At 42.1% G+C, this 13,357-nt stretch overlaps 2 protein-coding genes across 2 annotated transcripts; both read left to right on the top strand.

Annotated features, from left to right (window-relative positions):
• Window positions 1-8,335: 8,335 nt before the first annotated feature.
• Window positions 8,336-9,667, top strand: LOC137782057 (gastrotropin-like). Its single transcript, XM_068571148.1, is given in 6 exon segments — window positions 8,336-8,407; window positions 8,410-8,457; window positions 8,460-8,538; window positions 8,668-8,843; window positions 8,951-9,040; window positions 9,529-9,667. Coding segments are annotated over 6 exon segments (516 nt in total). The 3' UTR covers window positions 9,580-9,667.
• A 1,790-nt stretch (window positions 9,668-11,457) lies between these two features.
• On the top strand, window positions 11,458-12,750 carry LOC137782091 (gastrotropin-like). The gene is given in 6 exon segments (XM_068571189.1): window positions 11,458-11,529; window positions 11,532-11,579; window positions 11,582-11,660; window positions 11,774-11,949; window positions 12,057-12,146; window positions 12,700-12,750. Coding segments are annotated over 6 exon segments (516 nt in total).
• The last annotated feature ends 607 nt before the right edge of the window (window positions 12,751-13,357 follow it).

The raw sequence follows: 13,357 nt of genomic DNA on the forward strand, positions 1-13,357 counted from the left end.
CCCAAATTGATTCCTGATAAGGTTGTCACAGTTTTAGCCAAGCTGGCGATGTGTCTCCGGGGTGGCCACGCTGGTTGGTGTGTTGGTCAACCACTTTAATAACTCCAAAAATGATTCCTTTTAGTGAAGTGAAGGATAACATTTCCGGCCCCTCGGCACAGCCAAAGGGGCCCAATATGGCAGGGCCTCTGGTGACCTTCACCTACAAAATGTCACTCGAAGAGACAAACAGACATGAACTCAAAATGACCACAAAGAGATGCAGAAAGACTAAAAACAAACCAAAACACCTACAAAATTATGCAAAACAACTGGAAGGAGACACGAAGAGCCTCACGATAACAAAGGTAAGGGGCAAAACAACCACAGAGCAACACAAAATGACACGAAACACGAGACAAAAAGAGGCTAAACAACTCAAAGAATCTGTATCTCACTTCTCTATATGTGGTGGGTCCTTTTGCATGTCTGTGTCGAGGAGCCCATTGTCCCCTAATGAGTGCTGATAGTAACTGTATGGTAAAGATGTCACTGTTCAAGACGAAGATTTTTTGCATCGGCCTCAGTGTCAGAACATAAAACCTCTCGAACATTTCGTGTCATTACGAGTGCTTTCTTTATCAGCGTATTCCCAGCATGGTGAGGGTCATACGTAATACGTTACAAACAGGAAAACTTAGCCTTGAACTTTTCACTAACTCAATTTAACCATGGTCTTATCTATAACCAGTTTAAAACAAAGCCTTCATTTAGATCTATCCATTCAATTAAAATTCTGCATCATCGACGGAGCAGACGACACAGATCGACCTTTAAGGTTGGTATTATTGTGTGTTTTTATTTCTACGTTCTGTTGACTCAGAGAGCTCTGCACAAATAACTTGAATGTGTCTGGACTGTTTGTCTAGGTACAAATGGCAAAATAAAAAAAAATAAAAAAATAAAAATTTGAAAATGCATTATATTTATGCATCATAATGGGGGTTTTAGTTTTAAAAAAGCTGCCCTGCACAAAAAGACTAGTCTGTCAATGCAGTGTATAGGACGCGGAGCAAAACACAGTTTCCATCAGGTCTGTATTTGGTCCAGTAAGACTGACCTCTTCCACAGGACAATATGACAAACCCTTTTCCACTTGTCTCTGGTGCAACAGTGTTATTTGCGGAACGTCTTGTTCTCAGTGTTCAGACTTGGTGGGTCACATTGGCAAAGTCCAAAAGGCAGACATTATCCAGGACAGACTGGAGGAGACATTAGACTCGTCAAGGACGCACAAGTGGAAGGACAATATGGAGCACCCAAAGGAGGACGATGAGAATTTATTGAGTTGTGATGGGGGGAGGAGTGGGAGAACCCAGAGAAACACAAATATACAACGAGGCAAAATCCCGGATGTTTTTGGAATCCCTGCCGGACACATTTTTTAGGTCTCGAAAAGAGGACATGTCCGGGAAAAAAAGGCCGTCTGGTCACCCTACACAGTAAAGGTCCTGGCATTGGGTTTGTGAGCTAGCTATTAAGCTAAGTTAGCTGTTCAAACAGCTAGCTTGGCTGAGTGTCCTTTTTTACGACTTAAAACTTGACATATACATGAAGAGTCATCTGTATACATGTGTGTAAATAAAAATGGAGGAATTCACTTCAATTGTTACCTCAGGCATTGGAGCGATAGAAGGCCCGGCCACCTGCTCTTCTGGCTAGCGTCTGTCGAGCTAGCTCACGGGTTTTCTCACAGGACCGGCGTTTCTCCCTAAAGCTTGCGGCTGTCTTTCTTCTCTTCGCGGGGAAAACTCAACCCTATCGTTCCGTGCATTTATAGCGTCTTCAATTGGGATTCTCTTTGGCAGTAAAACTTAACTGTCTCTTTATGATATAATACATAGATAAGCCAATAGCCAAAAGCCAGCTTAAAAACTCTCAACTGTATGACAACGCTCTTTGTCCTCTGCTCAGCCCAGCGTACGCCTTCCCCTCTTCACGTTGTTGAAAGCACCACGGCATTTCTCGACCCCTGTACTTTTTCCTTTGCTCTACTTGCCTTTCATCTACTCTGCTGATCTCTTATCACTTCACTTTCCTCGGCTTCCCTCCTCCTTTACCTCCCTTGCCTTCTTCCCTCCATCTTTCCCTCTCATCTCCCTTCACCTCTTCCTCCTCCTCCCCTTCTGCCAATTGCCCCTCCTCTCGCTCCCTCTTCACCCTCTGATGATTGCCGAGCACATTTCATCTGACACGAAGACAAAGGGCTGGGTACACATGTGGTTTCTCTGTGAGTCCCGTGTAATATGAAATATTAATGTCGGCATAATTTGGCTCTCTGGATGGAGTGGGGGTGGCGAAGGGCTTTATAATCACCAGTGACTGCCGCTTCCTTCCCCCAAAGGATGGTGAGGCTGTCAGGATGGATTGAGAAACAGTAAAGATAACAACAACAGAATGCTTACTGTTGGCGGCGAGCGTGGCCTATTTCTGTCTCGGTGTTTAATGGTTGTGTTGGCTCGCTGCCCGGGTTACGGAGGCAGCGCTGCCTGTCAGCCTCTTCAAAGCTAAAGGTGCTATGCGTCGCATTTTTCAACCATCAACAGTCAGGCTCAAATTATTTGCGATGAACTGGTATAAAAACCTTAAACATTTGATAGCATCTCTTGCACACCAGCGCTGGGCTATTATTTGGATATTTTTTAACGTCTCATATTCACCAATAAAAGTTTTGCTGCTTCAGAACAATGGTTCTTTTTAAGTTCTTTCAGATCACTTTGAAGTATTTCAAGCTGCATACTACTTTACCACTACATTTGAGAGGGAAGTACTACTTGTGTTGTTAATGAGCAGATACACATGAAAATAGAAGTTACAGTATGTGAAAGCAGTATCACGTGAAAATATTCCTTTGTACTTGTATGCTCCTTTAACAATAATCCAATTCTATAATCTAACACATCTTTTTTCCGACAAATGGAGGGAAAACATACAAAATACAAATTCAGGTGTTTATTTTATAAAATTGTGTTGAAAATGTATTTGAATTTGTTTTAGCATCGTAGTGTTCTCATAAATGATCCCGTTAGCAATTGTATCATTTGCCTCACTGCCTATTCTGTATTTATGTTTTTGGGCTGTTGACAGTATTCTTTAGATTTGACACCAAAATATCCAAATTAGCACAAGTTCCGATATGGTGATTCCTAAATTGCATATCCAGTCATATATTTTTAGAGAAATAATACAAATAGCAGTGTTCTGAGTGGGGCAAGTTTCGTGGTATCTATTAATTGCATTACTTTTACCCTCTTTAGGGGGGTGGAGGGTCTGCCTTTAAGCAGCGGAACAAGCTTTAAACACATCGAGATATTAGCACCCCACTAGCATATTTCCAATATTTATTCAACTCCACTAGTTGAATAACGGGCCCCCACCTCTCGTCTCTCTCTCTCTCTCTCTCTCTCTCTCTCTCTCTCTCTCTCATTTTTAATGATTCATTTGTGGAATTACAATCCACCTGATCAAACCAGGTGAGGCTGCACTGTCCGTGTGAGCAAACATCTAAAGCTGCATTCTTCCACACCATTTCCCAAGTGTTCATCTCTCTTACATGGCACAAAATTTTAGCATCAAAGCCGAGTGCATGCACACACTCACACACATACACACTTCTTTCCCATGGGAACCAGCTTTCTGCGCCTTCTCTTCTACTATCTACACACACACACACACACACACACACACACTCACGCTCAGTGACACCACACTCAAACACACACACACACACACACACACACACACACACACAGAAGGTCACAATTTGTCCCTCACATGTTTAATTTGCTATATACAATTTTGCTCTCTTTCACCCTTTCTTTTACACACACCCACACACACACACACACACACACACACAAACACACCCACACGGGCTACAGTTGCATCACTAGTGAATTACCATGCCGTTCCGCGTTATTAAACATGACACTCGGCCCAGATAATGGAGCCTTTCTTCATCTCAATTTGGAAGGCTAATCTTATTGCTTTGATTAGCAGCTTCATTTGCATATCAAGGCCTCCCCGCCTTTAATTCCTTCATCGCAAATCCCCTCTCTATAGCCGTAGATAAAAGGAATCTATCTATATGTATCTTTCTTTAGAATCTCCCCCCCCTTTTTTTGTTCTTCATTAACTCCTTGTTCATTTGTTCGTATTCTTGTTTTTTTGTGTGTGTTTTTTTCCGCATTGATCAGTTTCTGTTTTTCTCCGTCTTCAGTTGTCAGTTTTTCTCCGTCTTCACATATACTTCAAAAGGTATATGGGAGAGAGTGGCGAGAGGGAAGCATGACTTCATGGAGACGTGATTGGGGTGTGAGGCAATGGCCAGCCGTCCTGGTTACTTATTGTCATGTGGGATTAACACAAAAGTTTGAATTACAGCGGGCTATTAAAGTGTAACCAGGAGTTTACAGCAGCGACAATAAACTTCAATGACTACACTTTGCCAACCATTTAGTCGGCTGCAAATGAATGAATTGGGTTTGACCTTGAGACCAAAAACACAATCTGAGAGATGTGATGATTGAAATATGCATGTAAATATATACCTATTCAAGTCAAATGCATGGTTTTCAGGAGAATGGAGTCCCTCAACAGTTGCATTTGCTGTAAAGATATAGCCTCTCACTAAACCTGATAGCTTTCTACTTGCACGACTCCATGACACCATTGGGCGGTTTGTTAGGCTGGTAGAGCGCCTCACTCTACGCATGCGGCGGGTACAAACGATACAAACGTCTATGTGATGCCCTGTGGCGTGGTCATGAAGGCAACGGGTGACGACCGTTTCAGTAGAAGACCATGCAGCAGTCACTGCAAATTGAAAGTCAGTTATTGCTCCCACATATGACGGATACACTGTGTGATGATAGATATCATGGAGTTTTCCATGGTGTTGATTTAGGCATTTGATTTGTTTTGTTTTTTTACCAATTTGACTCTAAGCTCTCAACAATGTATGTGATATTTGTGAAGCTGCATGAATCTTAAAAGCTACAAACTTTCTCTCTCTGACATCAAACAATGGCATAAATCAAACTATGGCATAAATTAATAAGATATAATGGTGTGGGTGCAGCAGCTGTAACAGTCAAGTTCAGAAAAGTAAAAAAACAACAACAGAGAAAAAGAAAAATATGAAGCTAAACACCACCCATTAAAAGTATGAGCTAATATTATGCATGTATTCAATTGATGTGCTTTAAAACAAATTTACATATACATATATATATATATATATATATATATATATATATATATATATATATATATATATATATATATATATACACACACATGTATTTTCAAGTGTTTACAGTTGCTTTTGACACGTGTGGCTTATTTGCACAGGCTGCTAGTGTCAGAGGGAGCAATGTGTGTCATCCATAATTATTGTGGTTATATTTTCATGACCAATGAATGATGTGCATAACTTGACGTACTTCTTTAATGTGATCGGTTACCACATACACACAGTTTATGGTAGAACTCTCAAAGCAAGACTCTCTCACTTTTTCTATAATTTGAATTCAACACCCTGAATCTACATATAGCTGCTCACTGGAGGCGTCAAAGCAAACATGCATTCTTGGCTCCAAATGAGTAAAAGTATGAAATATCTTACAAGTTAAATGTTCCTCAAATCTGTGCTTGAGTTACCAGACCTAGTCGCATCCCACCATGCGGAAGTTTGTCTTCATGGAAGTTCATTCATTACATTAAGGTACGGGAGAAAGGAAGTAAAAAAACACAAGGAGAATACAAGAGCTTGAAGTCTAAGAAATGTGCAGAACACGTTCCTCCAAGGGCGTGAATATAATGCGGAAAAGGCCGCATGATGGAGAATATTCTGGAAGGTCAAATGCAGGAGGTCAATCTTAGCCCAATGTCACGTTCAACCAACTGTAAAATAAAGTGTTAAGGATGACGTGTTAAACGGGTTAAAAGTGTTTTTATTTTTCGAACTGCATTGCTGCACTTCAGCACACTGACCTCTCCCTATGAGAGTGAGAAAGAGACAGTTAAAAAAAAAAAAAGGGAGTGAGAGAGAGAGAGAGATAGCGCATTGTCTTTTATAGGATGTTGGCCAATAAGACGTTTTTATGGATCCATGTGGGGCTCCAAGGCCATGTTGGCTTTTCACGCTTTAGAAACACCGTTAACAGAATTACGGGATAATGTCGTTGCCACGCACGAGCGGCTGGGAATCGTCCATTAAGGCGACTACATGACCGGAGCACCTCGGGCTTTCAATTCCGACAAAGTGCGAACGAGCAAAAAGCTCTTCGACGCGGCACTTAACTTCGATCCCGACACAATGCAGCCACTTTCACACCCCGCCGTGCGCTGTGTTTTTCCTTAAAGGACGATTTAAGAAGCGCCCGTGCTGTATCACATGTATGGCCTCTTTCACGTATCTGGAGGGGGTAGTATCACTGCAGCAATTCCGTGAGATTGATTTCAGCTAATTCTGTAAAATATTTTAATACTCTAGCTTGAATAACATTTAGGCGGAGACTCTTTTTCTGGAACATCCCAAGCTTTTATTATTGTATTTTTTAGTGGCGGGCCATCAGGGCTTTTTCTCTGGTGACCTGAACAGTATCACAAAGTTATAGGTATTTAATCATTTAAACATTATTATTATATTATATATATATATATATATATATATATATATATATATATATATATATATATATATATATATATATGTATATATAATTTTTGTATTTTTTGTCATTAAAAGTTATAGCTTTTTTATAATGTTATTGTTTTTCACAAATACACTACATGTATTATAATTATTTTTCCCTATTAGCTTATTTTCTCATTGCACTGTGCAGCTGTGCCTTCCTCTGCTCCTTCAGGCATCTTGTATGGCTTCTTGGGACTCGTTTAACAGTTGTTAACTCGTTGTTTTATCAATCACATTTCACTTCTCTTCATCTATGTAAGATTAGCCTGGTTAAAATACATGAAACAGCCTTCTCGAGACCCTGGACGTGTGATTGGTCACAGGGCCCATGTGACCATTAACATTCGCTGTGATTGGTCAGTGAAGCTAGGTTCTTACCTAGAAGCTAGAATCTCAGGGCTTACTGATGACCCCTTTTTCACAGAGGTTTATGTGCGTTTGGTGAGTGAAATGCTGATTATGTTACTGTTTTTTACATTTACAGTCGTATTTAACATGATCAAGTCATAGCGCTGTTGTTGCTGCTTGACACTGGGGCTGCTGGTGCTTGTCCCCACGGCCTCTCCCTGTACCAAGGTGCACCGCTGAAATGTCATGCCTGTGCACTGTGCAAGGTGTCAGTGTCGTGGTTTTGTTGGATAGATTTGGAAAACATGCATTGTTGTTGACCCGACAGGATTGTGCTCTCCCCTTACTGTGCTGGTCCTCGCCGGGCACTTTTCCTCCGCTGTGGTGCTCCGCAACCGGCTCTAGGTCTGCTTGAAAAGGCTCGGGCCGAAGGTGGCACGCCGGCTCTAGCCGTGTGCTTTAGAGCGCCCATGCCCGAACATCGCTGCTTCCTGGGGCCGTGGAATATGTGTTTGCGATGCCTTCTCTCCCCGCCGGGGAGGGACGGGGCCCTCAGCTCCCGGCGCGAATGTTGACTGGGGTGAATAGTTCTTAGTGCGCCTTAACCGCCAGTTTTTCCCCCCAGTCCGCCCGTCATGTGGACTATACGGCACAAATTGAAGGCCTGGGTCTGAAACCCACGGCCCGCTACTGGTATTTTTAAGACCACTGTTATATTACATTGTATTACATTGCCACAAAAGTGTATTCATGAACCGGAATTACGTGTCCATGCAAATCATGACTACCAGATAAAAGAAATCAAAATAAATTAACATTAAATGTGTCAATGTCAGTTTAATCTGACACCCCCAATTTACTCATTTTCTTTGAAACTTGATGGAATTGTTTATCTTAACATGTTTTAAATGTCTAATTTTTCATAATGATTTACTCGCCAACACTGGAACTCTTTTAGGGGACGACTCACTCTACATTCTGGAGGCTAAAAACAACCCATAATCCAACACTCTCCATTCAGAATAAATATCTGACAATGTGAGTAAAGGTGGATGGCGCGACCATAAAGCCAACGCAGGGGAGTTCATCGACCTGGAGGTGAGCTCTGAGCTCACGCTGTTGAGCAGTCAGCGTTTTACTCACTGCTTGGGAACTCCATAAACGATCGTTAACGCGGGTTAATGCCCTATCCCTCGTAGCCCATTGTAATCCTCATATTCAGCAGCTATTGTACTCTTGTGTCATCGCATGCAGAGGAGGGAGGTGGCGAGAGGGGTGCGGTATATAAATAGGGAAGAGCCTCGGTCCCAGACACCAAGCTTTTCCCCTCAGTTTGCCTCAACATATCTGCTCCCGAGCCTCCACACGCCACAACACCGTCAGCATGGCCTTCGCCGGAAAATGGGAAACCGAAAACCAGGAGGGGTACGACGCTTTCTGCAAGCTGCTGGGTGAGACGAGACGGGATGTGGAACTCTTGCCTTCCATTGGCCAATTTCTGCCCTCTGCGATTATCTGGACCGACAGTTGTTTTTGTGTTTTTTTTAATTAAGGCCGCCTCTTGTTTTTCCCCACTCTAGGTATCCCTGATGACATCATCGAGAAGGGCCGCGACTACAAGCTGATCACAGAGGTCACCCAGGACGGGGATAACTTCACCTGGACCCAGACTTACCCCGCCAATGCCAAGGTCTCCAACAAGTTCACCATCAACAAGGAGTGCGACATGGAGACCATCGGAGGAAAGCAATTCAAGGTACAGGATCAAGAGCTTCTGCCTCAAACCGACTTCATCTTAAATTAATAAAGGAAGTATGAACGTACTTGTGTTTCCCTGACTGGTCGTAACCTTTGTGTTTTCAGGCCACCGTGCACATGGAGGACGGCAAGCTGAGCGTGTCCTTCCCCAAATACCACCACACCTCAGAGATCAGCGGAGGCAAACTCATCGAGGTAAACACACCTGCTTGAGCTTTGAGGGCTGACAAGCTACACTCAACGCCCAGCAGGGATCATTAGACTCATTAATGTTATATTTCTGCAGCCGGGGGAAAGGCATTTGCAAAAAAAATAAATAAAAAGAAAGACAAAAACGCCTTGAATACGGATGTCGTGCATCTTAACAAACAGTTCCGTCTCACGTTTAACCTTTAAATCCAAAGTCAGCGGGACACATCTCCGATCATCTTTCAAGTGCTACTTATTTGCACCTCTGTGTCTTTTCATCCTAATTTCATGCTTTTTGAGAGGTTTTTCGAGAATGTATTATTAATTCCTTGGAAAGTGAGGAAAACTCAGAAACCAAAATGCACAGTTATTAGAGTTTTCCGCACAAGCAGAACCTTCTCTTTTGATGTTATATCAAGTTGAAGTACATCTGGACACTGCAATAACATCCTTGTTATAATAAAGTGGCACTTTTTCTGTCTCTCTCTCTCTAGACCTCCAAAGCTGGCTCTGTAGTGTTGAAGAGAACCAGCAAGAAGATCTAACTGCTATCTGACCTTTGACCTCTTGAACAATGGAGACCTCAGCTACTACTTTAATAAATAAAGAATAAATACAATAATTTGCTACAAACATGAGCCGGTGTCTCCGTCTACACTTTTTAGAGTCTCTGTATGCAGCATGTTGATGTTCCATAATTTTAAGGTTAATAATACTGAGATTAGAGCGAGCAATGGCCGTTCAGGAACGATTGGATACAAGCGTCATTTATAATCAAGAGTGTTGCCTGGAGTTTAATTTGTTAACAGCATTTTTACAACCATATCGTGGAGGTTGTTAAACTATTTTAGAGTTACTTTTTTTCTGACTCTAAATCAGTAGTGTCAAACATACGGCCCACGGGCCGGATCCGGCCCGCCAGGGTGTTCAATCAAAAAAAAAAAAAAAAAAAATTTTTAAAGAACAAAATTAGTTTAGGGTGTCAGTTTAATCTGACACCCCCAACTCCATCATCTTCTTCTACACTTCATGGTATTGTTTATGTAACTATATTTTAAATGTCTACATTCAACTGTCTAACAGTTCATAATGATTTTACTCGCTAACACTGGAACCCTTTTAGGGTGACAACTAACTCTCCGGCTTGAAGGCTAAAAACAACCCATAATGCAACACTCTCCATTCAGAACAAATATCTGACGTCGTGAGAAAAAATTAACCAACAAATCTTCGACAACCTCCTTTTCCAACGTTATTTCCAGAGCAAATATCGTCTTGTATTCGGGGCGATGCGGTATCTTCAGGTCTTGACTGTGTGGAATAGCGTGAGAAAAAAAGAGAAGAAAAATAATAATAAAGATCAGGTATGTGTTTCATTAAGAGCGGTACTATTTGCCTGCATCCCTCTATCGAGTACACAGTGCAGAATACATTTTCCTCAAGCCGGTACAACTTTTTCTTGTTGGAATAATATATCCTCTGCTTGTCTCTGTCAGTTAGTTGACGCTCAATAAATCACATGAAAAGGCAAAAAATATAAAAAAGAAAATGTATGTCATGTCATCTGTATAAAGCCGAAGCCTGATTGGTTGAATTCTTCTGTGCCAGAGAGCTGAAAAAAACACACTCACAGGCCGCACATTTGGCGAGATGTTCCTTTCTCGCCATGAACACTGTAGTTTATTCCACATACAGCATCTTGGTGCCCAAAAAGACTTTGCTAGTGAACAGAATCCACAACAAATGGTCTTCAACAGATGCTCCAGCTTGAGTGACTTTGGCTGAAAGCTTACAGTGCCCACCTGTTTTGAAAAATTCCTTTAAAGAAAATAACAGTATGCATTGAAAGATTCATGTCTTTGGCAGGAACCAATGGGCCTGAGTGCCACCGAGCGAACAGGGAAGTATTTACAATGACCTTGAACGGTTGGGTTTGGTCTTTAAAACCCTATATTTAGGAGCATTCACCGTGTGAGTATCACATGCATTTAAATAATAAAGCTTTGGAAACTAGATTTTATCGTTGAGCCCTTACAGGATCTCATAATAATGCAGTACCCAGTTGTACTTGAAATGGATGCAAATTTCCCTCAATGATTTACAATTGATCGAATATTAGAACGAGGTTTTGCTTCAAGTTAATCATTACAGCCTTATATTCCCTTTTTAAACCATATCTGTTTCACCTTCTACCAACGTACAAGTTATGAAGTGTTGGAATGACTCCTGTCAGTTCATCAGGTCTTTTACATGCCAGCCTCTGAGTAAAGACTTTAAAAGGGTACAAACGATCTTCTTTCAACAGAACGGACCGTTCACAATGGCAGTTAATAAACTACTTGAAATAAAGGGATTAGGTTTTAAACGGCTGCCCTCTCCCTCGTAGCGCGTTGTAGTCCTCATATTCACTCTTGTGTCATCGCATGCAGAGGAGGGAGGTGGTGAGAGGGGTGCAGTATATAAATAGGGAAGAGCCTCGGTCCCAGACACCAAGCTTTTCCCCTCCGCTTGCCTCAACATCTCTGCTCTCGAGCCTCCACACGCCACAACACCGTCAGCATGGCCTTCGCCGGAAAATGGGAAACCGAAAACCAAGAGGGGTACGACGCTTTCTGCAAGCTGCTGGGTGAGACGAGACGGGATGTGGAACTCTTGCCTTCCATTGGCCAATTTCTGCCCTCTGCGATTATCTGGACCGACAGTTGTTTTTTGAAACTCTCTTATTTTACCCCACTCTAGGTATCCCTGATGACATCATCGAGAAGAACCGCGACTACAAGCTGATCACAGAGGTCACCCAGGACGGGGATAACTTCACCTGGACCCAGACTTACCCCGCCAATGCCAAGATCTCCAACAAGTTCACCATCAACAAGGAGTGCGACATGGAGACCATCGGAGGAAAGCAATTCAAGGTACAGGATCAAGAGTTTCTGCTTCAAACCGACTTCATCTTAAATTAATAAAGGAAGTATGAACGTACTTGTGTTTCCCTGACTGGTCGTAACCTTTGTGTTTTCAGGCCACCGTGTACATGCAGGACGGCAAGCTGAGCGTGTCCTTCCCCAAATACCACCACACCTCAGAGATCAGTGGAGGCAAGCTCATCGAGGTAAACACACCCGCTTGGGCTTTGAGGGCTGACAAGCTACACTCAACGCCCAGCAGGGATCATTAGACTCATTAATGTTATATTTCTGCAGCCGGGGGAAAGGCATTGGCAAAAAAGGAAAAAAAGAAAGAAAGAAAGACAAAAACGCTTTGAATACGGATGTCGTGCATCTTAACAAACAGTTCCGTCTCACGTTTAACCTTTGAATCCAAAGTCAGCGGGACACATCTCCGATCATCTTTCAAGTGCTACTTATTTGCACCTCTGTGTCTTTTCATCCTAATTTCATGCTTTTTGAGAAGTTTTTCGAGAATGTATTATTAATTCCTTGGAAAGTGAGGAAAACTCAGAAACTAAAATGCACAGTTATTAGAGTTTTCCACTCAAGCAGAACCTTCTCTTTTGATGTTATATCAATTTGAAGTACAACTGGACACTGCAATCACATCCTTGTTATAATAAAGTGCCACTTCTTCTGTCTCTCTCTCTCTCTCTCTCTCTCTCTCTCTCTCTCTCTCTCTCTCTCTCTCTCTCTCTCTCTCTCTGTCTCTAGACCTCCAAAGCCGGCTCCATTGTGCGGAAGAGAACCAGCAAGAAGATCTAACCGCTATCTGACCTTTGACCTCTTGAACAATTTCAATGGCGACCTCAGCTACTCCTGCAATGAATAAACAATAAATCCAATAATTTGTTACAAACATGAGTCGGTGTCTCCATCTACACTTTCTACAGTGTCTGTGTGCAGCATGTTAACCTTCCATACTTTTAAGGTTAATAATACTGAGATTAAAGCGAGCAATGGCCGTTCAGGAACGATTGGATACAAGCATCATTTATAATCATGAGCCAGCAAGAAGGGTTGCCTGGAGTTTAATTTGTAAACAGCATTTTCACAAACATATTGTGAAGGTTGTCAAACTATTTTTAAGTTCTACTCTAAATGGACCATCACTTACTAATTTATCATCATAGATGTAGAGATTGAGAGCATACATTTATGTTTACAATGTTTACTGAGGGAATAAATCAAGTGAGATTTTTTCAACAACCTGAGGAGTCGCCGCCTTGTGGCCATTAGAGAGAATGCATGTTTGAGGAACTTCACCATTGGCTTTACGTTTCAGACCCGAAGGTTGCTGCCTGATTCCGACGGACCAAGTTTCAACACTTTACTGTGTAGATGAGACGCACACAGCTTTCATCTAACTCCA

Source organism: Clinocottus analis, unplaced genomic scaffold (assembly GCF_023055335.1).
Source record: "Clinocottus analis isolate CAN_PGR_092001 unplaced genomic scaffold, fCliAna1.0.p SCAF_11, whole genome shotgun sequence".
NCBI classification, from domain to species: Eukaryota; Metazoa; Chordata; class Actinopteri; order Perciformes; family Cottidae; genus Clinocottus; species Clinocottus analis.